At 41.6% G+C, this 26,484-nt stretch overlaps 1 protein-coding gene across 4 annotated transcripts in view; it reads left to right on the top strand.

Annotated features, from left to right (window-relative positions):
- Positions 1–26,484, top strand: part of SLC4A4 (solute carrier family 4 member 4) — a 367,906-nt gene that overhangs the window by 47,109 nt on the left and 294,313 nt on the right. For 2 of the 4 annotated variants that reach the window (XM_081587203.1, XM_081587212.1), the window contains one exon: positions 20,854–20,927. In XM_081587203.1, coding sequence (XP_081443329.1) covers positions 20,854–20,927 — 74 coding nt within the window. Of the gene's footprint in view, positions 1–20,295; positions 20,518–20,853; positions 20,928–26,484 lie in introns of those variants that run through there. The other 2 variants (XM_081587193.1, XM_081587183.1) reach the window with 2 other exon arrangements.

Genomic DNA, 26,484 nt, shown 5'->3' with positions numbered 1-26,484 from the left:
TTCCTAAATCCATTTTCAGATGAGGAAATTGAGACTGAGAGAGTTAATAACTTGAATTACTTTAATTCGTAAAATATTCTTTTGTTTATTGAAGTATAGTTGATTTACAATATTGTATTAGTTTTAAGTGTGTAACATAATGATTCAATATTTTTATAGATTATATTCCATATAAAGTTGCTATAAAATATTGGCTTTTATTTCCTGGGCTGTACACTGTATCCTTATAGGTTATTTATTTTATACATACATCCCCTACCCATATTTTACCCCTTCTCCTTCCTTTTACCCTTCCTTTTACTAGTGGTTACCCTTTGGTAACCACTAGTTCTCTGTGCATCTGTTTCTGTTTTGTTATAGTCATTCGTTTGTTTGATTTCTTTAGGTTCCACGTATAAGTGATAATGTATAGTATTTATCTTTATCTGGCTTATTCACTAAGATTTATAGCCTCTAGGTCCATGCATATTGTTGCAAATGGCAGAATTTCATTCCATCCTTTTTATGGGTGAATAATATTCCATTGTGCGTCCAGCTTTTTTATTACATTCATCTGTTAATGGACACTTAGGCTGTGTTCTTGGCTGTTGTAAATAATGCTGCTATGAGCATTGGTGTGCATGAATCTTTTCAGGTTAGTGTTTTCATTTTCTGTAGATTATACTCAGGAGTGGGATTATTGGATCATATATTTGGTAGTTCTATTTTTAGTTTTTTGAGGAACTTCCATAGTGGCTGGATTGTTTTACATTCCCACCAGCAATGAATGTACTGTTTCCTTTTTCTCCATCCTTGCCAGCGTTTTGTTGTTTGTAAACTTTTTGACGACAGCCATTCTGGCAGGTGTGAAGTGATACCTCGTTGTGCTTTTGATTTGTGTTTCTCTGATAACTAGCTTCTCTAGTTTTAATGTGCGAGCTTAGCTGCCCCACAGCATGTGTAATCTTAGCTCTCCACCCAGAGATTGAACCCATAACTCTTGCATTGGATGACGGATTCTTAACCACTGGACCACCAGGGAAATCCCTCATTTTTAAATTGGACTTTTTTTTTTTTTTTTTTTTAGAGAAATTGTGTGTGTGGACTAAGGTCAGGGGAACCAGAACTGGACAAACAATACCACTTTAAAGTTTGCCCAGACGTCAAAGTTTCTTCCCTTAAGTAGGCTAATCCTGACTGAGAGTGAATAAGATGTTTCCGCTAATCCATGGGCCATCAGTGCCAGTGACAAAACAGTGCAAATCCATAGTGTAATGAAGTGATAAATGATTTGGCTACTAAGAAAATGGCATCTGTATAGGTTAGCAGGTAGTTTTTAATCTGTGGGTGCTTATTATATGCTTGCCTTTCAAAGCCCATTGTAAATAAAAATGAATCTGTGAAGGTCACAAAAACAGGCATTGCTCAGGTAGGCATGGTTTCCATTGGGTATGAGAACTATCACTTGTTCTTAACTCGCTTTTCCTACTGTTGACTCTTAGTTTTACAGAACTGTAAGCACAGGTAGGCAGACTTACAAAACAGACTCGAAGGTCTCCATCAAGGCTGGAATATGGTAGTGACAGTCTGACCTGCACTGTTTTTGACTCTTTGTTTTCAGCTTGGCTGCAACTAGTAAGCTGGGAGGACTGTAAAAGGACTGTAAAAGCTACAGGAGGACTGTAAAATCCCCAAATGGAGATTGGAGAGAAAGTCATCATAACTTCTAAGACTCTTCTTGGCGAAGGGAATTATCTTCTGCTATTTAAGTGAAGAAATAATTCTTACTTTTAAACTAGTGGTTTGTGAAATTGATTCAAGTTGGTAAAAGTTCACAAGCAAGTCCCAGATTTCCAGAGAGGAAATGTTATGACACTGAATAGATCTTTAAGAACTGACTGGTGTTTTACTTTGGTCTTTAGCTATCATGTGTTTATCCAGACAATTGATTTTTGAGATAAGGAGAAAAGCAAATTTAGAAAGTTGCCTTAGACAATATGTGTATATAATTTCTTCTTGGAGTAGGTTTGTCTCAACTGATTGTAGTTCATTTACCTGTGATTATCTATTAACGATAACACTGATATTTATCCTCTAGTTTCAGTTATTTGTTTGATGCCCTTTCTAACCAAATGCATGCTGCTTCCTACTCATTTTTGGAATGCTATCACTGAATATGGTTATTTGAAACTCAAGATGTATTTTTTTGATAGAAAATAATACCAGAATGGTGCTTGGGGTTCCGTTCAACACCACTGAAGCCTACTTTACCCATTCTCTACTTAAAACACTACTTTAGTACTATACAGTTATTAATTATTTCAATACTATTAGCTGATGATCTGTGTGGATTCCATTATTATGTAACCTTGACAACTGCTTACATCTTCATGTCTCACTTTCATCTTCTATAAAATGGAGATATTAATAGCACTTATTTCATGGACTGGTATTAGGTTTTAAATTATTCATACAATGCACTTATTGTATTAGCTTTTATTATTATTACTATAATTTGGCCACATTTGCAGTAAATAGCTTTTGTGAGTTGTCTTTGGAACCTAACCAACAAACGTAATATTATTTCTTTGGGAAAAAATAGGTGCCCTGTATTTGGCAAGAAGGAAATATTGTGTCACCAGGACATCCTTCTTCCGCTTTCTCCCTGTACCTTGCCTAGCAATAGAAGGGACTGTGGTGGTTTTGGATACTTTCTGTTCTTCCAGGATCCCAAAGAAAGCTCACTGTCCTGTGCATGGACATCATTCATTTGTACATACAGGCAGCCCTGACTTTCATACCTTCAGCTTTGATGCAAACTCTGTTTTAATACACAAACAGCACCCCCCCCCCCCACCTGGTAATTGCCATTTCACGTTGCGCTTGTGTTGTTTGCACCCAGTGAGGAGCTGGAGGGAATTTGCAGAGGCATCTCATACAGCCCGTGGTTCTGTTTTGTCAATGTTACCAGGTTTATTTGCACCTCAGTGTTTGTTGCCGCAGATATATGGATGTTTTGTTGCATTTTGTGTGAGTGCTCAGTCGTGTCCAACTCTTTGCAACCCCAGGGACTATAGCCTGCCGGGCTCCTCTGTCTGTGGAATTTTTCAGGCAAGAATACTGGAGTGGGTTGCCATTTCCTACTCCACAGAATCTTCCTGACCCAGGGATCGAAACTGTGTCTCTTGTGTCTGCTGCTTGGCAAACGGATTTTTCTTTACCACTGTGCCACCTGGGAAGTCCCTGTTGCATTTTTAACATGCAACTTTACACAGATGAGGGGAAAAATTTCAAAATGCTGATGCTTGTATTGAGAAACATAAACATACCATAAACTTCATTTTGTTTTGACTAAGATGAAATTATTGGGCACGCTGAAGTCAATCTAGTACTCCTTGGATGAGAGCCTGTGGATTAAGGTGTGAAGGAAAAGAAAACATGTGTTGAAATCTTCCTATACATTTTAATTTATTATGTCTAAAATGAGGGACGAGGATGTGGACATTCGAGTTTATAATAATCTTTGGGAACAGAACTGTCTATAACTTGTGAATATATTTGTTACAACTTTGCTATTAATACATGTTTTCTGGAAGGCACTGGACATAGAAGAACGGAGACTTAAATAGGATAGTTAGGAATTTTTAAAAAACCTTTTTATTTTGGAAGATATCAAACATGAACAAAAGGGGAGAGAATTGTACAGTGAACTCCCATCTATCATTACTTAGCTTTAGCATTTCCCAGTATGTTTCCAATCTTGTCTCATAATCCTCCCCCCCTTTTTTTTTTCTGAAGTATTTTCCTTTTTGAAAAATTTTTGCTGGAGTATAGTTAATTTACAATCTTGTGTTACTTTCAAGTCAGTTCAGTTCCGTTCAGTCACTCAGTCGTGTTCGACTCTTTGCGACTCCGTGGACCACAGCACACCAGGCCTCCCTGTCTATCACCAACTCCCAGAGTTTATCCAAACTCATGTGCCATCCAACCATCTCCTCCACTGTCATCCCCTTCTCTGCCTGCCCTCAATCTTTCCCAGCATCAGGGTCTTTTCAAATGAGTCAGCTCTTCGCATCAGGTGGCCAAAGTATTGGAGTTTCAGCTTCAACATCAGTCCTTCCGGTGAACACCCGGGACTGATCCCCTTTAGGATGGACTGGTTGGACCTCCTTGCAGTCCAAGGGAGTCTCAAGAGTCTTCTCCAACACCACAGTTCAAAAGCATCGATTCTTCTGTGCTCAGCTTTCTTTATAGTCCAACTCTCACATCCATACATGACTACTGGAAAAACCATAGCTTTGACTAGACAGGCCTTTGTTGGCAAAGTAATATCTCTGCTTTTTAATATGCTGTCTAGGTTGGTCATAACTTTCCTTCCAAGGAGTAAATGTCTTTTAATTTCATGGCTGCAGTCACCATCTGCAGTGATTTTGGAGCCTAAAAAAATAAAGTCAGCCACTGTTTCCACTGTTTCCCCATCTATTTGCCATGAAGTGATGGGACCGGATGCCATGATCTTAGTTTTCTGAATGTTGAGCTTTAAGCCAGCTTTTTCACTCTCCTCTTTCACTTTCATCAAGAGGCTCTTTAGTTCTTCTTCACTTTCTGCCATAAGGGTGGTGTCATCTGTGTATCTCAAGTTATTGATATTTCTCCCGGCAGTCTTGATTCCAGCTTGTGCTTCATCCAGCCCAGCGTTACTCATGATGTACTCTGCATATAAGTTAAATAAACAGGGTGACAATATACAGCCTTGACGTACTCCTTTTCCTATTTGGAACCAGTCTGTTGTTCCATGTCCAGTTCTAACTGTTGCTTCCTGACCTGTTACTTTCAGGTGTACAGCAAAGTGAATCAGTTATATATATATATGTGTGTGTGTGTGTATATATATACACACACATATATCCACTCTTTTTAAGATTCTTTTCCCATATAGGTTATTACAGAATATTGAGTAGAATTCTCTGTGCCATACAGTAGGCTCTTATTAGTTATGTTTTACGTATAGCAGTGAGTATGTGTCAGTCCCAATCTCCCAATTTATCCTTATCCTCCCTTACTCCCTGGTAGCCATATGTTCTACATTTGTAACTCTATTTCTGTTTTGTAGATAAGTTCATTTGTACTCTTTTTCTAAGATTCCACCTATAAGTGATATCATACGATATTTGTCTTTCTCTGTCTGACTTCACTTAGTATTGTTGGGGGAGTGATTTTGTCCATTCTGTCTCATCACAACAAAAGTTTGAAGGGACGGACCAGTGTTACAGCCCTCGGACGGACCAGTGTTACAGCCCTCAGATGGACCAGTATTACAGCTCTGTTACAGCTCAGTTTTATTTAGAAGGTAAAGGAAAATACATCCTTGAGGCATGAGGGCCTGCTGACCCAAAAGATGGGAAGAGAAGAGAGGCCCCCTGCCCAATTTTGGCTCCTCTTTTCATATGCTTTTTCTCCTCCCCCTGGGCCTGGCCTGTGTAAATTGGGCTAGCCAGGAGTGCTGTTTATTTTACCTGAGGTCCTTACTCCGGTCCTCGGATCTTCCTTTGTTCTATTTTCATAGGCTTTGCCTTTCCTTGTCTTTTAGCCACTGCCAATCTGGACTCCTTTTTCCTATTCTAACTACCTAACAGTATGATCATCTCTAGGTTCATCCATGTTGCTGCAAATGGCATTATTTCATTCTTTGTTATGGCTGAGTAATATTCCATTATATATATATCATGTATTATTCCATTACATATGTATTTATATATATATATATATATATATATATATATATATATACATACACACACATATACACACACCCCACAACTTCTTTATCCATTCCTCTGTTGATGGACATTTAGATTGCTTCTAACAACTATTAAATAAAGACATTAAAAATATAACCCCAATGCCATTATTATACCTAATGGAAATTAACAATAATTCCTTAGTATCATCTAATACCTAATTAATATTCAAGTTTCCTTAGCTGTCCTCTCATTTTTTAAAAAGCGATTTGATTGAATCAGGATCTCAACTTGCATATTGCATTTGAGACTTACATATGGTAGATTCCTTGTTAATCTACCAGAGAAAAGAAGGCGTTTTTAATTTGAGAGTACCATGCTTCTTTGGGATGGCCCACCCCTTGCTAAGAATCCACTAGAGCCAAACAAGCATTTCTTTTGCCCTAGACAAAGGATGACAAACTGAGAGCATTTACCGTAAAATACGATAGATGCTAACTAAGGAATTTGCAACTGTTCCCTGTCTTTCCTAGTCTCACAAAATTAATCCAGAAAATTTATTGTTAAAGACAGCTTTAAATATATTCCTTTATTATGTAAAACATAGATTTGAGTCATGGGTGTTAAAAAGCCACCAACAAATCAATTCCATGCTGTTCTCTTGACATGTACGTGTTAGTCATCTGCTTTGGCATCTTCTAACACTGAGTTGCCATCCCTTGGGCACATTTAGGTAGGTGAGGATTCAGGTGGCAACTGCAGAAGTCATGAACTTTGAGGCTAGTTTGCAGAAGTTAATCAAGATTATATGAATATAAAGTTAATGCAGATTGGCTGTAGTTCAGAGGACTGACCCGAGGCGGAAGTCAGTTCACAGGCTCTGACCGCTGGGGATCCAGTCTTCTCAGGTGGGTCTGTACCCAGGGGCCTGGCTGCTGTAGGAAGCTGCCCTGGCAGACCGGCTGGGAACTTCTGTGCTGTGGCTCCTGGAAGACCTTCTGGGTGGAATCAGGTTCCAGGAAGGGCCTTCATGAAAATGTTTATTTAATGACAGAGATTTAAAAAGTAAAGAAGACTGTAAGCTCGAGGAAATATCACGGCTGCTCAGAATCCCCCAGTGGTTTCTAGTTGCTCAGAGTAAATGGCTAAGCCCTCTGAGTAGCCTCCCAGGCCACCGTGGCTGCTCCTGTGTTAGCTCTATCTCTCTGGACTTGATTCCCAGCCTGCTCTGCTCTAGCCACCGGGCCTGCTTGATGTCCCAAGAATCTGCCACTCCCTCCTGCCTCAGAGCCTTTGTATTCATTGTTCCCTTGAATAATTACTTCCTCATCTCCTTCAAGTCTCTTCTCAAAGTGTCACTGAGCGAGATCTCTCCTAACTGCCTATTTGAAACTGACTCCCATCCCATCCCATCCCTCTAGCACCTCCTAAATCTCTTCCTTGCTTACATTTTTTCCATAGCAGGATCACCTTCTAATGTATTATACAGTTTACTTTTTAATTTTACTTCTTGCCTATTTTTCCACTATAGATTTATCCTTAGTGCCTAGAATAAGGCCTATTCATAGGAGACACTCAATTAATTGGTTCAATGAATGAGTAGATGAATTAAACTTTGGAAAATTTGATCTCAAGTATACACTGAGAGATTCCTTGAGGAAACTGAAGGATAAACTTTGAACAGTACAGTAAGTCTATTTCATATGAATGAGTTCTGTTCTGAGAGCATGTTTGTAATTCCAGTTTGTTCTTAGGACCAACAAAGTTAGCCTAAGTGCCCAACTAGCACAATTGACTGTATAGTACTGTACAGTAATAGGTTTATAACACTTTTTAATACAAATAATACATAAAAAACACACACCAAAAAACATTTTTAATCTTACAGTTCAATACTTTGAAAAGTACAGTAGTATAGTACAACAGCTAGCATACGGCAGTAAACTGGTGGGAGATGGTGGAGCAGAAGGATTGTCAGCAATAGGAGGTGAAGGGCAAGCTGCAGTTTCACTCTTGCCTGACATTGACGCACAGGTTCTGGTTCCTTGCTTGAGTCAACTCTATCTATAAAGATACTATACTATTGTACTCTATACAGTTCTGTATAGTAAGCTACACAAGAGCACGGCTACTTGCAGAGATGCACGCAGGTGACAGGGTACACCAGACACGTGAATTAACTTATGTCATTGGACACAAATGCATAATCACATGTGATTGGACATGCGAATGCATATTCACATCTTTAAAAGTTTGCAACTTGAAGGTTCGTCTGCAGGGGACTTACAGTATTGTGGTAAGAGACATTGGTAAGGGAATGTGGATTAGAGAAGTACTTTCATTGTTCATGTAACAGTGAGCAGTGCTTATAAAGTTTATGAGATAAAGTAGTTTTTCTGCTTAGTAGTATAGTCCACATGGGAAGTGATGCATTCTTCTGACTTTTGATACAGTAGAACCTTTTGGCTCTTTGCTGGTAGCCCTGAAGGGTCATACCATGTAGTCAGTTGTGCTCTGTAGAGATGCTCATGGTGAGCCCTATGCTCCTGGCGAACCCAGAGTGAGCCTGGCAGATGGCACACCCCCTCAACTGCAGGTCATCCTGGTAGCCCTCTTTTCCTTGAATTCAGAAACTTGTATAGTTACACTTGACCACATATTATATCAGAAATTATATGTTACCATGATATTTGTGAGTTTGAACATTTGCAGAATAGGATTGAGAGGAGGAGTTTTATGAATGTCTAGGGTCTGCGTACTCTAGAGGTATTCTGGTGAGTCTGCTATTTCTCCAAAGATCTGTTTAATCTTTGTGAGCCTGGATTCCTGGAGAGTTTGGAACAGATCAGTCAATTAGGTGAAGGGAGGCAGCATGATGTGTACTGGCTAAGAGCACAGACTTGGAGATCTAAACAACCTGGGTTTGAATCTTGACTTTGACAATTATTAGCTGTGTGACTTTGGGCAAGTTACTTAATCTCTCTGTGCCTCAGAGTTGATGATGATAAAAATGATACATACTTCACTAGACTGTTGTAAGAATGAAATGAGCTAATAATATTTGTAGCAGTTACAACAGTGACTGGCACATAGTAAGCTTGACCTCAGTGTTTACTAAATAAAGATATTTATTTGGGAAGCCTGTCATAGGGTCCTTCAACTTTCGGCCAGTAGGTACACCCAGATAGGGTAAGAGGTGAGTATAAGTGGTAGAATCTGAAGTTATGAGAAGGCATATTGAAGTTAAGTAAGATAAAAAAAGATTCTTGAAGGTAGTCCCTGATGGACATCCGTTAGTTAATTATGAAGGGTTATAGGAGAGTGCTTAAGATAAACTTCCTGCCTGGGTCTTCTTGTCACACTTACTGTGTGATTTTGAGTAAATTATCAACTTAAAATTACAATTCTACATAGGTATGTTGAAAGTATTTACCTTATGGGGTTGTCGAATCAGACAAGCATTGTCTACATATACTTGGTATGTAGTAGATGTTTTAAACATGGGACTTTTGAAAAATTAATTGATAATCAGAATCCCTATCCTCATTCCCCACATTGTTATAGGTATTGAAGTCTTTTAACTAGAACCTTCAGCCCCGTCCTGTTATTAAGCTAGCTGGGCACAATTTTACAGCATCATATATGATATTACATGCGTGATGCTTAACACAGTGCCTGGCATGTAGCAGGAACTCAGTAGAATGCCAGGAGCCTCATCCTTGCTACCTGTTGTGGTGGTTCAAGATGGAAGATGTGAATGGGGTGACTGCCACTTCAGGTAGAGGTGGGAAGGGAAGGCTGTTTTCTTCAGGGTCAGCTCTGGGTGTCAGAGGTGGGAGGTCACGGGCTGTACCTGCTCAGCTGCCCTCCAGCTGACTCCCAGCGCTGTGTCCCGGAACAGACGCCTACTCTGGAGTTCCTGTCCACCTGCCAACCTGGATCTGACCTGAGGTCACTGTAAAAGCCACAGTGAATGTCTGCCAAATCACAGACTCAGAGAAGAAGTACGAAATTAACTCTGGTTATCTGGGCTGTCCCTGTGCTAATTACTACGGATAATTAACATTGACTATGTATAATTTTAAAGTTAGGCTGCAATTTCCAGAGCTCAAAGTTTATGTTGACATTTCAAATCCTAATTTCCTTTTGCAGGTATTTGCTATCCAGCATCTTTATTGGTTTACCTAAACACATTACAGAGTTTTATTTGTCCAGTTGCAGGCCTGAGGAACAAAATTGAGCCTTCTCTTTATTTTCTTGGGCTCCAAAATCAGTGCAGATGGTGACTGCAGCCATGAAATTAAAAGACGCTTACTCCTTGGAAGAAAAGCTATGACAAACCTAGACAGCATATTGTAAAGCAGAGACATTACTTTGCCGACAAAGGTCCATCTAGTCAAAGCTATGGTTATTCCAGTAGTCATGTATGGATGTGAGAGTTGGACCATAAAGAAAGCTGAGCACTGAAGAATTGGTGCTTTTTGTGGTGTTGGAGAAGACTCTTGAGAGTCCCTTGGACTGCAAGGAGATCCAACCTGTCAATCCTAAAGGAGATCAGTCCTGAATATTCATTGGAAGGACTGATGCTGAAGCTGAAGCTCCAGTACTTTGGCCACCTGATGCGAAGAACTTGACTCATTGGGAAAGACCCTGATGCTGGGAAAGATTGAAGGCAGGAGGAGAAGGGGATGACAGAGGATGAGATGGTTGGATGGCATCACTGACAAGATGGATATGAGTTTGAGCAAGCTCCAGGAGTTGGTGATGGACAGGGAAACCTGGCGTGCTGCAGTTCATGGGGTCGCAAATAATTGGACACAACTGAGTGACTGAACTGAACTAAACTGATGGCTTCTCATGCTGCTTCTGTATTTTTAAAGCAGTTTAAGCTGTGATTTAAGTTCATTCATCTGTATAGTTATTAAGCAGATATTTGCTTTGAACCTATTGTGTGACAGATCTAGATACTGCTTAACTTTAATAAATTAAAAAAAGATTATTTATTTTTAAACTTTTTTTCAGAAATAGACAAAGGGAAATTCTCTTGATTTTAATTTTACATATTGCTGTGCAATTATAATTATAGTCCATAGAAAGGGTTAAGTTCTCAAGTTAGGTAATAAGAAAATTAAATACTTAATGATTATTTAAAAAAATCTCATAATTCACCCACAGACATAACATCATTCAGGGGATATAGCATAGCCTCTTCCCCACTCTAACTTTGGAGCAAATCGCTGTTTTGACAAGTGATTAAAAGTTAGCTTGTGTATGGGGTTCATGTTTGAAAAGTACACTCGAGAGATGCACTTAGTTCCAAACATGCGTGTGCCCTCAGTGTACCCCTTCCTCACTTGTTTTTTTTTTTTTTTCCCAAAGTGCTTATTTTATTTTCATAGAGTAGTGCAAGTAGAACATGAGTAATGGTTTGTAATCCAATTTAAATGGCATCATGTGTTGGCTAGCTGTCCTGACTATGGGTGGTGGCCGATGTGGTTGGCCTTTATAAGGCAAAGTTAATTGATTGATCGATCCGTTCATTCTTCAACATTTAAAGAGGTAATAAGAACCCACTCCAGTACTCTTGCCTGGAAAATTTCCATGGACTAAGGAGCCTGGTAGGCTACAGTCCATGGCGGTTGCAAAGACTCAGACACGACTGAGCAACTTCACTTTCACTCTACTATGTGTAGTGACTATGCTTGAACCTGGAAGTAGAAAGACTTCAGAAGGATGGTATTTGCTCTGGAAGAGCTTATACAATGGTGCGGAAGACTGCCGTGATGTGTCCAAGGACAGTTGTGTGAGATTCAGAGATGTGATGTTCTCTGTTGTACATGCTTCATGAGAAGTAGACATATTTAATGAGTCAATGAAGAACGGGGAAAGGAGTGTGGCTCTTTTTGGGGAAGGGTGTGTCTAAGAATGTAGAGAGTGTTCTAGAGAGTAGGGTCTAGAAGAATGGGTTAACCAGGGCAATGTGTTATTTAGAGGAAACAGCATGTCCACAAAGGCATGGCAGCTTGATCCGGGAGTGGGATGGTGTGGAGAGTGGCAGGAACTCTGTGTAGAAAGCTCATGATAAACCTTCAGTTCCATGTTGAGCAGTTTGGACTTCATCTTCAACGTAATGAATGATCTTTAAAAGGAGAATGATACCAGACTGTGTTCTCTAGATGGATGGATAAGTGGGGAGTGAGTTCAGTGCCAGGAAGACCAGTTAGAAACCATCGGTGGGAGGGTAGATAGCAATCCAGCCATGATACACTCACTTCTAAGCCTGAAGTTGGTGTGTTGCAGGGTGGGTTTCCTGCTATCGAAGCCCTTTCTTCCACTCTTACCTTGTGGGTTGCTTCCCTTCTTCCCTTTACTCTGCCTTCTTTACACGACAGCTGGTCCAGTCTGGCTCTTGGCTGGAGACCTGGCAGTGGATTCAGGGGGACAGGATGGATGTGCTCAGTGCCACCCTCCTGACTCCTGAGGAGCAGCCCCAGTCTTTCTATTCTTGCCTCCCCCCTCTCTTAGGATCTTTCTGTTTTCACTCCAGGGCCTTTGAGGAAGGGCAATTGCAAGTTAGGAGTTGAGAAGGGAGCCTCTGTTTCCTGTCCCTAACAGTCAAAACTCCAGGAAAACTTTGACTGGGCAAAGTGCTGAATTTTTGATGTAGGAACTCTGGTCAGAAGCTGTAGCATATGGTAGTCGGGGAAGCAAGTAGATCCGCCCATTAAAATAAATTAAAGGGTGTAAGGGTAATTTGGGCTTCCCTAGTGGCTCAGATGGTAAAGAATCTGCCTGTAATGCAGGAGACCCAGATTCAATCCCTGGGCTGGGAAGGTCCCCTGGAGGAGGGCATGGCAACCCACTCCAGTATTCTTGCCTGGAGAATCCCGTAGGCAGAGGAGCCTGGTGGGCTACAGTCCATGGAGTTTCAAAGAGCTGGACACAACCGAGTGACTAACACTTCACTTCACTTTTCAAGGGTAATTCAGGCGAGTGTCCCAGGGGGTCAGATGAGCTGTTCCCTTTTCAGCACGTAATACCCTCTCCAGCACATTCTCCTTTCATCTGTCACCACTCCTGAGCTTCCACGCCCTTCCTCACCCCAGAGTCCCTGTCTCCATCCTGCTACCAGTTCTTTTTTAAGAATTTTATGTATTTATTTTGCTGTACTGAGTCTTAATTGCAATGTGCAGGATCTTTGATCTTTATTGCTACATTTGGGATCTTTAGTTGTGGCATGTGGCATCTAGTTCCCTGACCAGGGATCGAACACAGGGTTCCCCCCACCATGCATTGGGAGAGTGGAGTTTTAGCTACTGGACCACCAGGGAAGTCCCGAGCCACCAGTTCTTTTCTTGTCCTTTATTGCTGAGCCTGCTCCAGCCTTTCAGAACTCAGTCAGCCATCTGAAGACAGTATAGGAAACTGTCCGCAACATGCAGAAGATGGGAGAGAGGAGTTTGATACCCAGCCTCTTGGGGCAGTTCATTGCTGGTCTCCCCAGTTGGTACTGCCATGCATTTGCTCATGGGGACAGAATTACAGCCTTCAGGATTGTAGGACTGTTAGTTACTATACTTTCTGGGTTCTTGAAGCCTTAGATTTAGATTCAACTAAAATTAATTAAATTTATTTACTCTGGGGACATATTTAATCCCCTGAATCACTTATCAAGTGTTTTAGGGTCATTTTTAAGGACAATTGAAGTGAGTGGTTAGCTAACTTTCCCAAGGTTACAGTTACTGAAGTGCACGTCTGGAATTTGCACCATTTTACTTGATTCTGCATACGTGTGGATGGACCAGCTTCTGTAACTGACCATCATGTGAAATAAAGTTTAAAAAAGCAGATTTGCAGATGAGCTTTTTTAATTGAAACTTTTATTGAAATAAATATAGATTCATATGTATTTTTGAGAACTAATACAGAAAGATCACTTCTATATTGCTAGTATTCCCTCACTGTTAACTTTTTGTAAAACTTTAGTATAATATCACAACCAGGATTTTGGTATAATATCACAACCATAATTTACTGATCATATATAATGCAATTATTCAGATTTCCTCAGTTTGTACTCATTTCTTTGTATGTGTATGTATGATTTCTGTTCTGTATAGTTTTATTACCTGTGTAGATTCATGTATTCATCACCACAAGTGAGATGCTTAACGGGACCAAGTCAGCAAGGAGTTGGATTTGAAATTTCCAAATCTATTTTCTGTCACCTTTTTATAACAACGAACACCACCTCTGCCGTCTCTGTACTCTGGTCACACTAACCTGTCCTTTGTATCTAAAATTTGGTCATTTCAAAAATACTGCAGTTCATAAATCCAGAATTATGTTTGGTGTGATCCTGTTCAGGATTCAATTTTCACCTTTTATCCAGTCTGCAGTCTGGTTTTGTGGGGGGCTGTCACCCCTTTCTCCCTGAACCGGGGCCTGTGTATTGATGCATTTACAGCTTGATGAGGCATCACCGACTTGATGGATATGAGTTTGAGCGAGCTCCAGGAGATGGTGATGGACAGGGAAGCCTGGTGTGCTGCAGTCCGTGGGGTCGCAAAGAATCAGACACTACTGAGCGACTGAACTGAACTGAGGGCCCTCGTGAACTCTGCTGAGGGGACCTGTTTGCTTTGTTGCCTCCTGATTGCTGGGACTTGCCTCTGCCATTAGTCATCTTTTGGGTTTGCTACACTGAAGTTTCTTTTCCCCAGCGGGTATGTCCAGAGCTCCAGCAGTCTCCACGGTTAGGCCAGCACCCACGTCCTTCTCTTTCCTCGCTGTGGAAGCCAAAGCCCTCTCAGCACTGGTGGGGACTGCTGAAGTTAGGAAGGCAACAGTTGCAACTTTTCCTCCGCTCCTGCTCTCCACTTCCCTGTAGTGAACACTTGTGGCCGATAGATGGCAGTATTCTTTGTAGCGCTGGGATTGCTGGCCCTTGTTGCCTGTGCTTTTGGAGAACTAACTGATGCTGTTCTTGACATGTATCTTGAAAACGTGGACAGCAGATTTTCCAAAACAACAAAGACACCATTAAAACACTGTGTGGTTTCCAAAGTTTGAAAACATTACACTGGCAAATGGTTGGTGATGCTAACGGTTCCCTAATTCTTAGAGATGATTTGAATAGGAAATAGAATTCGGAGAGAGATGTGTGTGTGTGTGTGTGTGTGTGTGTGTGAGTGTATACTTGTAAATGTCAGTACTGGTGGCTCCTGAAAAAGATCTGTGAAAATACCAACTTTTTTTTGCCTCCCACGTGATCTAACCAGCTGAGGAGCAGGGGCAACCTGCATTGAGCTCTGAGACTTGAGACGAACTCCTTGTACTGCTCAAGGAAAGGTCTTTACACACAGTGTAAATATAAATTTACAGCAGCAACAACTAATAATAATGATAGTACAATTCTTCGCTTCCTGGTACTTGTCCACTCCCCTGCGTGCGTCACTTTGGTGTGTGCGGGCATGTGTGTAAACATTTGCTGTGCATGGGAAAGCTGTTGTAAAGTGAGAGATTACAGGGTTCCCTGGCTCTTGTAAACAGATCAGGCTAGTGAGGATAAAGTTAAGATGAGTTTAAATATGGGGTTAAGTAGTAAATTTTAAGCTGTATGCACGGAAAGAACCAGTGGTGTCAGGCTCAGATACAGACTTATGAACAACTGGAGCTACTCTGCTCCTGAGAGTGCCGTGCATGGTCTGGTGCCTTCTTGGAAGTAGTCAGGAAGCCCCAGGATTCATTCGATCCCTGTGCAGCTAAGTGAAGAGCAGGGTGTGGAGGAGAGGGGCTGGCGGTGGGAGTGGGGCTGCAAGCTCCAGAGTGATTCCTCTGGGTACACATGAGCATGCCGAGGTGGGAGGGCTGTTTTCTGCTTCCTGGGTCTGAGCAGTGCCGCTGCTGTGACCCTGCAGCTGAGAACATAGCCGCAGTCCGGGGGGTGACAAGGGAACTGTGGCTCCATCTTAAGCAGCAGCCTTTTTGCTGCTAGTGCATCGTTTGGCAAAAGCCCTTGCTTCGAGGAGAAACGCTCTGCATAAAGTTATAACCCTGAAACCAGATGCTGTTACTATAGAGACAAGTGAAATGCTACCGTGGGAGGCAGAACCCGGGAGGGATGGGAGAAGGGAGGTGGGAGGGCAAGTGAGGCGAATCTAAAGGCTAGCACACAGAGACCTTCAACCTTTAGCAGCACTGTGACGGGGCATGCTCGCATTCTGAAACTTGCGTGCTGGCGGCCTGCCACTTGCTGACTGGCTGAGTGGCAGCTGCATGCGCTGTGTGGACTAGCTGGTGAGCACGTTGGCAGTTGGCGAGGGCTCTAGGGCTGGGAACTCAGAGAGGTGGAATGTAGATGGGTGCCCAGGGCCCAATGGCCGACAGTTTTGCACAAATGTTTCTCGTGCCAGGCTTAAGTCACCCTTACAAGCCTGTGCAGTGATTAGGACCGGCTGTTGAGGGCTGGTCCATTTGGCAACTGATTTGACATGGGTTACAGTTAAATCACTTGCAGCTCCCAGCATAACAGAGGATGGGAGAAGCCCCACATTGGGTATGTGGATTGCTGGGCAAAGGGGTCTGACTTCTGCTGTCAGAGGTCCTGCTGAAGGAAGGCAGTGTTGGCCCCCCATGGATTTTATACTGACTGGTATGACCCTTCTCCCCGTGATGCTGGTGAGAAGCTTCCAAATCTATTCTGAACTTTGCCTCATGCTGGCGACAAGAGCAGCCTACGGAACTGTTTAGAAGCATGCTCCCTCCCTTCTTTGTTTTTAGCAAGTGCAGTTGGTTTGAAAGGTACATTTTAGCATCGATTTTGGGGGCCTGATTAGGAACTAGAGGAATTCATTTCTTCAACCTGATAGAGGGAAAAACTGGTTGGGTCAGACGGGTCATTTTAAAAGATGTCTCTGTCTTACTAATAATAGCAAGCAATTGCTGAGAGGATTTGGTCTGGGGTGGGGGGTGCACAAACCCCCACAGTGGACACTTGTGATATAAAGATGGAAGAAAGCTATAAAATCCCTGAGCTCTGTGTCAAAGCCCAGATGTGCCAGGCTGCACTTGCTCTTGACAAGGAGAGGGCTGCTCTGGGCTTGCAGGTTCTATATTTTCAGTTTGCATTTTCCTTTGCACTTTTTACAGGGAGGAGGGTGCTTACAGATGCTCCGCATTGTCCACCAGAAAGAACTAGGTTTCTAGTTACTTGCTATGTATAGTCTTGGAGGGAATGTGAAATATGTATCAAAGAGCCAAAGAATGCCCCTACCATAACGATAGCTCGCTCTAACCTGGAGCCTGCAGCCAGTGCTTCAGTCAGGCTGGATGGTTTTCTCCGCCTAGGAAGTGATGCTGGCGTTAAAGCTTGTCCGGTCTCCTTCAGTTGTTACTGCTTACTTCCTTCACTTCTGCTTTGATTGTTTGTTGTGTGCGATTTGGGGAAGAGCTCAGGAGCAAAGGCTAACCTTTTCATTTAGGCAATGTGTGAAAAGTTAGTAGATGGCTTTGGGACCAGCTTGGTTAATGGTAGGGGTGCAGAAATGACTACAGGAAGTTGTGTTGGATTCTGTAGGTTTACAGGACCAGAAAGCGTGCACTTTGAGAAGAAATGTGGGCTACACTACTCTTTGTTTCCTGAAGGGGAGACAGTAAGTACTACAGTAAGTACTACTGTACTACAGTAGTACAGGATCCAGTATTTTGTTGTGTTTCCAGGGTCTTTTAAGGAGATTTCTCCATTAACCTGTCATCTTTATCTAGGTCTACAAATACTGTATTACTGGGGGGTTCTTGCTCTTTGGATCAGCCCTCAGATTGCTAGGGGATGTCTTCGAGAAGGCGGATGTGATTACACTAGAGCCTTTGTCTGTCTTGCTCATCACTGTATCTCCAGTGCCCAGAAGGGCCCCTAGTAGGTACTAAGCAAATATTCACTGAATAAATGAATGGAGGATGTCAGGAAAGAGAAAATGGGATGATTGAATGCTGTCTGTGTGTGTCTAGCACCATGTATGGTATGTTTCAAGTGCTTTGGTCATCATCACCATAGACCTCCCTATTGCCAAACCCCTTTTTATTCTGATTCTTTCTCAGCCTCTCAGTAGCAGCACTCTCTTTTCTCAGCTTCCTTGACATCACTGTTTCCTGGTTTTCCTCTTACCTCATTGACTGCTTTTGTTCCTCTGCTCTGCTTGTAAATGTTGGCATGCCTGGCATGCCTGGCACTTGGTCTTAGGTCAGCTTCTCTATTTCTGCATTTTCTTCCTGGATGATATCATCTAGTAATAGCTTCAGACACCAGCTTTATTCATTGAATCCCAATTTTTATCCCCAGCCCTGGGCTCCTGAGCTCCAGACTTTGACCTCTAGTTGTGTGCATGAAAGTTTCTTTTTCATCTATAATAAGCATCTCAACCCCCTTGCCAGAAAAGAACTTTTGATTCCTTTCCTGAAACATGTTTTTCCTGTAGTCTTCCCTGGGCTCCTGAGATAGTTTCCTAGTCTCTTTTAGTGAGGAGACATCCTCACTGAAAGAACCTGGAGACTTAAGAGATGCAGTTTCCATCCTTGGGTTGGGAAGATCCCCTAGAAGAGGAAATGGCAACCCACTCTAGTATTCTTGCCTGGAAAATTCCACTGACAGAGGAGCCTGGTGGGCTACAGTCCATGGGGTTGCAATGAGTTGAACATGACTGAAGCAACTTAACATGCATGCATGGATTTTTCACATAGCAGCCAGAGTGGTCTTTTAAAAGATAAAGCAGGTCAAGTCCCTTTCCATCTGAAAACTCTTCAGGGACTGTCATAACACCTAAAATTTTAATTGCTTACCATGGCCTGTGTGGCCCTGATTCCCTCCACATTGTTACTTCCCAGTGACCTTCCATCCCTCTGTCCAGTCTTTCTGGCCTTACTCTGTTCCTGGAACATGCTAAACTTCTTCCCCCTTTAGGGCCTTTGCATTGCTATTCCCTTTGCTTGGAATATTCTGCCCCCAGCTTGTTAAATGCCTTGCTCCTTCCTATCATTTTTGCCTCTGCTCAAACGTTACCTCCTCAGAAGGCACATCTGAATCACCTTATGCTAAGTAGCCCACTACCTTATTATTTTTTTTCCTGCATCGCACTTAATGATATCTAAGATTATCTTGTTCATCTATTTATTATTAGTTTCTGAGGCATTTTGCCTGCCTTATTCAAAGATGTGTTCCTCTCCCTCCAAGAGTACCAGTTCCAAGAGTGGCAGGAATGTAGCAGACACTAAATAAATATTTGCTGAATTGGTGAGTATGTTGGATAATTTAATTTTCATGGAAAACAGGCTCATAGAGGCTGGTAACTGATTTGACCTCTCAAGTCTTCACGGCATTTTCTTTTTTACTGTGATCCTGCTTGCTGACCCATTTCCTGTTTGCATTTAGTTTTATATTTTTAGTTTGAGTATAGAAAAGGAAAAAGGTGAACTTCTGTGTGTAAGAGCCATATCCCAGAAGAAAAGATTCTTCAACTTTCCAAAAGTAATGAGTTTCTTAATGACATTGTCCACCAACCAAGGTTAGGCAAAAAAGAAGACAGGAAAGAAACATAACTTTATTAAACATGTAATAGGTGTTAGGCACAAAACTGAGTGCTTTCATGTGTGTTACCTGATTTTAATTTCAAAGCAATCCCATATAGTTGATATTATTACCTCCAATTTCCTAGATGGAAAAACTGAGGCTTAAAAATTTGGATACTTTGCTCCAGGTGATACAGGTACAAATAGGCTTTTTAAACTGGTGTCTCCCTGACACCAAATTTCTGACTTTTTAAGCTCGTGGTTGCTTTGTGAGATGGAAATGCTCCTGAAATAGAAAGGAAGAAAAAGTGAATTCGGTGCATCTCATATAGATGATAACAAATATGGGAAGCACAAGAATAAGTTACAAAGACAATATGGAAAACAGACCTACAGTATTCAATGCCCGAGCACATAACTGGATGAACAGGATACAGAGTGAACATTTGGTTCTCTGGCGGGGCTCATGCATGGTATGACATAGAGCAGCTGTCCCCAGAGAAAGTTCTTTGTTTCTAGACCGGTACGACAGTAGCAGCATTTGAGCAATTCGAGAGTACCTTCTGCTTTCACTATAAATAGAGTTCATGGAATTCTGTATGTCAAAGTTGATGTAATGAAAAGGAGTCACCGGATATGGAAATCAGCCTTACCTCGTTCTATAAACCAGAGACACATTTGGCATTGGGAGGCCGTACAAACGCTGTCATTACTTGGATGGATCCTGAGGTCTTATTTAGCCTAGGAAATTGCAGAGTAGATCCTATTATGTAAGAAGACAGGAGGACAGCATAATATGGTTACAAAATGCAGCACTTCATGCCCTTCAGGGAAGAGTTAACAGGACAGATATACATAGACAGAGACGTGCGATAAGAATGTGGAAAATGAATGAATGGGTGGCATATATATGTGACTGTTGCCGAAGCCGGGGTTGCTGGATAATCCTCAGATGTCAGATTTCCGTAAGGCCAACATGTGACTCAAAGCTTGCCACTCAACAGAGAATACTGGGCTGTGCTGGTATTAAGAGGCTGGCTGGAAGCTAGGCTCCCACTGTGCAGTAGCCTAACTCCCTGTCGCTTTCTGTGTGTGGGTGGGTGTGCATGTGTGCGTGTGTGTGTGTGAGGGTATACATTTTTATGCAGTGGGTGTTTAAAGAGCTAAGCACTGAAGCTGGATTTCCACAAGCGACCATCACGAGCACTCCAGGCACACCAAACTTCCTCTCTTGGTATTTTTTTTTTCTTTTCATCTTTTTTTGGGGGCAGATCCCAAAGGGGAGAACCCCCAACATCCAGCCTCCAGGATTGAGATGATTTTCTCTTACCTGTCCCTGCGGGGGCCCTGTCAAGGTTAGAACGGAAGCTATGTGGGACCGGCATATTCTCAAGCACCCGATGAGAGGAGCTGAAGGAGCGAAGGAGCAGCAGACACCAAAGGAAGAGGGACTCTGCCCTGTTAACATGAACAGCAGCTTGCAGGTTCACCTGCCCAGAAGCTGGGCTTCGTCCAGTGGCTCCCTCCAGGAGAAGTCTGAGCATTCTTTTTTTCTTTTTTATTACTATAGGATGGAGGATGAAGCTGTCCTGGACAGAGGGGCTTCCTTCCTTAAGCATGTGTGTGATGAAGAAGAAGTAGAAGGTGAGTTTGATGGGCCGGGGGAAGTCTGTATTTGTATACATAAGTCTTGGTAGATCATAGCACCTGTACATGGCATATGTCTTACAATTTTGAAGTTAAAACGCCAAGCTGATCTCTGGAGTTTCATTTCATCTCCACATTTTGCTTCAGCACAGAAAGTAATTCTAAGAACTTCACTGGACTGTCAGAATCTGAACCAGTGTGGTCCTGCATAGGGAACAACATGCCCAAAGATCTGACTTTGAAGCAGGTTCCTATGTTAGCTGTGCTTCTCTGTCAAAAATAAATATTTTGTCAGATTATATTAACCACCCTCCAATGACTAATTCAAGGAGGCTGCTAGATTTATATAGATATATTTGGCAGTATCTTCTAATATCTTCCTTGTAGCCTGCAGGATAGAGAAACAGATGTTACAGAGAGAGAATGATACCATTGCTGCAAGAAGCATGGGTCTAAGCTGAGGATATAAAGAGTGGTAATTACAGATGCATCTCTGTTAGGAAAAGATGGACAAGTATTTTTTTCTTTACTTAGAACCCCCCAGGAACTCTTTTGCTAATGTTCCCCAGTGCCAGTTAAAAGCCAAAGAAGAGTTAAACTTTAGCTGGTACTGTGGTGCTTTCAGTATGCTTTCTCTTCTCTTGTCTCTTGACTTATCAGTAATATGGGAATAATCCTACTTATTTGATAGTGAGAAAGCAGAGTTTAATTAATAGTTATTAAAGTAAGCATGTGAAGGCGTCACAGATATACAGAGTATTACTAACATTTATAATGACAGTTTTAAAAATAAGCAAGGTTTTAGACAGTCTTCATAAAGTTAAGTAAAACTTATTGGTTAACCACATCATAAATTCTACCCTTTAAAATCACCCGAGAATGAATTCATATGTATTTTGAAAACTCCCTAGTCTGATTGGTACTGTTTGGTAAATTACTTAATGCCTACCAAACACTGGGACCAGAGAGGTGGTGGGGTTGGGTCAAGAGGGTGGGTGCTGTGTATTTTGGAGTGATTCTTCAACCAGACTCAATACCAGGTTCCAGGCAAGTGATGCTCTTGTGCCACCTGAGGTAGTTTGAATAATTGGCCATTATGTCTCCTTGGTAAGTTTCTTCTGATTGTGTAGTGTTGGAGGGTGGGTTGCCCTCACCCCCACCTTCCCGCTTCCCGCATGTACGCTCTTGAGACTGACTAATTAGAAGTTGATGCCTATGTTTCTTAGGAAAAAGGAAACCACAATATTTTTGTTCTTATTGTTTTATGGGTTCCTTGCACTTTTACAGCATGACTGTGGGAAAATGCCAAGCTAGTGAAAGCAAAATAGTAAAACTTTTGTCTTAAGATTCTTGTAACCCTTGATGCTAAGTCTCCATTGTGGTGATTCTGTCACTGTCCCAGTGTCAAAGAGGAGATAAGAATCTTAAAGTTATAGTGGATAGCAACAAGAAACACTGTAGGACTGAGCAAATATCTGATCATTTCAGAACAATTAAAGTAGAAAAATCAGTGAGAGCTTGGGGATGAGATGTACTCTGTGTGTGTGTATGTTCCTTGAGAATAACCCTCTAGCTAAGTTCTCAGAAGATGTTAATCACTTCTTGAGTTTGTAAGATCTGTAGGATTGACAGTGCTTTACTGGAGCAGGATATTATACCTGGGTTTCTTAACACTTTGACTAAGAAGTTTATTTCCTGCAGTTTTCCCATTGATTTTTCAAGCAGAAAATTAAGACAACAATGTAATGAGTGGCACACAAATCTGTAGATAGATCTCTTTAAGGAGAAACAAAAAAGACGAAGGTGATCAAAATATCTGTAAAATTGACTGGCTTTGTGGTGATTCACCTTGTTATGGATTTTGTGTATTTTCCTATTCTGGTGAAACTTCTATTTTAATGATAATCTTTCATGTTGAGTGGAGTGTGGGTTGGTTACATTTCTTTCAAAGCCTGTTTAGCTAGTTGCTGTTGTTGAATGCTGAGACTATGTAGGATGGCTGCTTATGGCCATGATTTGGTGGAGGCATCCAACAGTATGGGGTCCTTACGGTACAGGTTGTGAAATATAATTAGGAACTAGTGTTTCTAATTCAGTGCCTTCCCAGTTGACCTTCCCATTTTCTCACCTGGCTTCATCTGGTGAGGGTGGTAGCACTTAAATTTTACAGTAACTCTAGGTGACAGTGTAAAGAAGTTGAAATGGAGATGGGTTTGAATGGCTTACCATGATTCCAGTGGTTGAGAATGAAGATACAATTGATTTGACTGTCAATGTCTCTGATCAGGATTTTGATGGGAATATTTTCCTCAAGGATATGAGTCTATCTCGTATTTTTAATTGCGTGGAGAAGAGTGTTCTTAAAGGAAAGAAGACTTATTTTTGTTCTGAAGTAGCTGAGTTTCTGGTACGTTTATGTCCGAAGTAAGTGCTCTAGTTCAAGGATCAGAAATTCAAAGGGCAAGGAGCTGAAACACCTAACATTTCTGTTATCAAACATGTTTCCTTTTACCCAAACAGTATTTCTCCTGCTTCTGGAATAAATATGGTTGAGGTATATTGCAGCACACTTGGCAAAAGTGAACTTAAAATAAAACTTTGTTTTTTAAAGTAATTTGCACTAATAAAATGCACTCCCATTAAACGAGTATTAGGGTGACCTCCAGTAACTCTGGTTATTTTGATATGATTATGCTTTTAAAATTTTTCTAAGGTCACTCAATTTGGGATGATTGGATTCATCTCAGCTTGAAGGGAAAAAGAGTCAAATGCTGCCTCATAGTTCTTTCTAATGCTGTAGTTCTGAGAAAGGGAGACAGACTTTCAACCACACCCTCAACTCACCTGGTTCAACTTTACTCTCAGTGGGTGGCATGACACTTAATCTGCATTCTAAAAACTCAATAGAAAACCATCAGCTGCAAATTCGCTAAGAATAGAGTGAATCAGAAGAGGAGGCATCTTCTGTTTAAATAGTGAATTTATCTATGTGGGATATGTTTAAAGACCTGAAGCTCTTTTTCATGTAGTTTGCCTGATAAACTGGGCTTCCCGGGTGATGCCAGTAGTAAAGAACCCTCTTGCCAGTGCAGGAGACAAAAGAGACCCTGGTTTGATCCCTGGGTCAGGAAGATTCCCTGGAGGAGGGCATGGCAACCCACTCCGGTATTCTTGCCTGGAGAACCCCATGGACAGAGGAGCCTGGTGGGCTACAGTCCATAGGATCACAAAGAGTCCCATATGACTGAAGTGACTTAGCATGCAGGCCTCTTGTACATTTATAATAATGGTTTAAAAAGACACTCTTGAGAAAGGAAACCAAGGGTCAGTTTTAATCTTTAAAGAGAACTTGTATATCTGCTCTTTCAGTGGTTACCTTACAGTGTGTTTGGTGAAGCTAACATTTTTGGCATAGAGTGGCTACAGTGGGTAAACTCACTTATAATTTGTAACGTTTCAGATACCATGTTTGTTTTTATACCCAAAGGCTCCAGCTCTAGCCCAGGCATTTCTATAGAATTGGTCTGTTAGATGACAAATTGATGTTACCAGTTGTTGCTGTTCAGTGCCTAGGTCAGGTCCAGCTCCTTGTGACCCCAAGGACTGCAGCACTCCAGGCTTCCCTGTCCTTCACTGTCTTCCTGAGTTTGCTCAAACTCATGTCCATTGAGTCAGTGATGCCATCCAACCCATCTCATCCTCTGTTGCCGCCTTCTCCTTCTGCCCTCAATCTTTCTCAGCATCAGGGTCTTTTCCAGTGAGTCAGCTCTGCATCAGGTGGCCAAAGTATTGGAGCTTCAGCTTCAGTCCTTCCAATGAATATTCAGGGTTGATTTCCATTAGGATTGACTCGTTTGATCTCCTTGCTTTTCAAGGGGACCCAGAAATGTCCACTCTGAGGAACAAGACTGATTTTTCATTTCAAACCCACTTAGGGGAAATTGGCAAATTTTGTTGGGTGAACCAAGGTTGAGAGAGGAAGATCCCAGGTAGCTTTTTCTAAAGAGGAGGAAATTCTATGAATATTTTATCCGTTAAAAAGTCAGCCAGGGTTTTGGATCTGTATGATATAAACAGATTACTTAATATTCTCACATTTCGCAACAGTGGGAAAAGAGCAAACTCCACCTTATCCTTTGAGATAAGGCCTTGGCTCTGCAAGCCTAGGTAACTCCCCGGCAAGCCTTGGCAACTCTGACTTCATGACGAGGGGCCCTTTTCTTAACATCAATCCTAAGCAGCAACTCAGGAAGCATAAAGTACAGAAATACAATATTGGCTGAAACGGGTCTGCATTTCTGAAGTTTGATCAGTGCTCTCAAATCCATTATGATATATTGTAGTGGTTTTCCTTTTCCATTCAAAACCAAGACCAAGAGGAAATGCACTCCCATCTGTCCAAATGGAAGAATAATTCTACAAATTCCTAGGTCTACTGCTGGACATTAAGAGAGAGAGTGTTGTTGAAAATTCATGGAATTTACAGGAAGGTTCTTTTTAGGGGAATAAAAGTAAAAAAGTAGGACAGGGTCAGGAACAAAGTAGACATTCACTAAATATTTGTTGAAAGAGTGAAGAAATGAATGTGTAAATAAACCTAATGAAGCATACATAGAATTAGTTTATATAGTCCTCTAAAGCCTTTGTTTAAATTTTCAGTTAGAAATTTGTTTCTCTTCCTTAGTCAAATGAGATGATATAGTCTCCAATGACCCTAGTGCTTGCTATTAATCCTACTTGATTTTGCAAAGATCATTGATATATGTACATCATTTATACTGATATGAAAAAGAAGCCCCATAAACACATCCACCATATTCTTTTTCCTTCTTCTGCTTTGTATTTTGAAGAGAGAGACTGAAGTGATGAACTGGTGGCTTTTGTGTTTTGGGAGGTCAAGATGTCAACATTTTACAGACATGAAATCATAATGACCTAAACCTATTTTTTCACTGGAGGATATCATGATGATGTATTTATGTGTATTGGAGGAGGTGGTATTCTAAAGAAAAGGTGGGGCCTGGTGGACATTTGTTAATAATTACAATGGTCAAAAAACATAATTGCCAAGAAGGAGTGAATGAGAACCTAGTGGATGGGAAGGAAGGAGATGGGAAGGGAGGGGCTGGTTGGGGCCAGCGCTATTCTGAGCGCTGGATGTAAGTGTCGGGTTGCATTTTGCTGACCTCCTCTCTCCTGTTCTCTATAATTGCCCAGAAAACAGTGTGTACAGAGGAAATACTTGGGCAAATATTGCTGAAGGAAAAGCCTTCTTAAAAGAAACAATGTATCCACATGTTGGAGAGCTTGGAGGAAGTGTGGTCAGGTGTTTTTAAGGGTTGACGCTTGAATAAGGAGCTTGGGCTCCCAGAGCACGTTGAACCCACACAGACCTTTCCCAGCGTCCTGCTTCTTTCTCGTCATGGCCTCAGCTGGAATCCTGCCAGAGGTCTTAAGCAAGCAGCACCCAGCTCTCTGACACCTCCTGCTGTGTCACTGAAGTTAAGTATTTGTATATAGATTTCTTGAGCTTCAAGCAAATCAGATAATTCCA

Source organism: Giraffa tippelskirchi, chromosome 1, assembly GCF_054371585.1.
Source record: "Giraffa tippelskirchi isolate mGirTip1 chromosome 1, T2T-mGirTip1v1.2.pri, whole genome shotgun sequence".
In the NCBI taxonomy this organism is placed as follows: domain Eukaryota; kingdom Metazoa; phylum Chordata; class Mammalia; order Artiodactyla; family Giraffidae; genus Giraffa; species Giraffa tippelskirchi.
The sequence above is the reverse complement of the archived record's forward strand: the minus strand, read 5'-3'. Positions and strand labels throughout refer to the sequence as shown.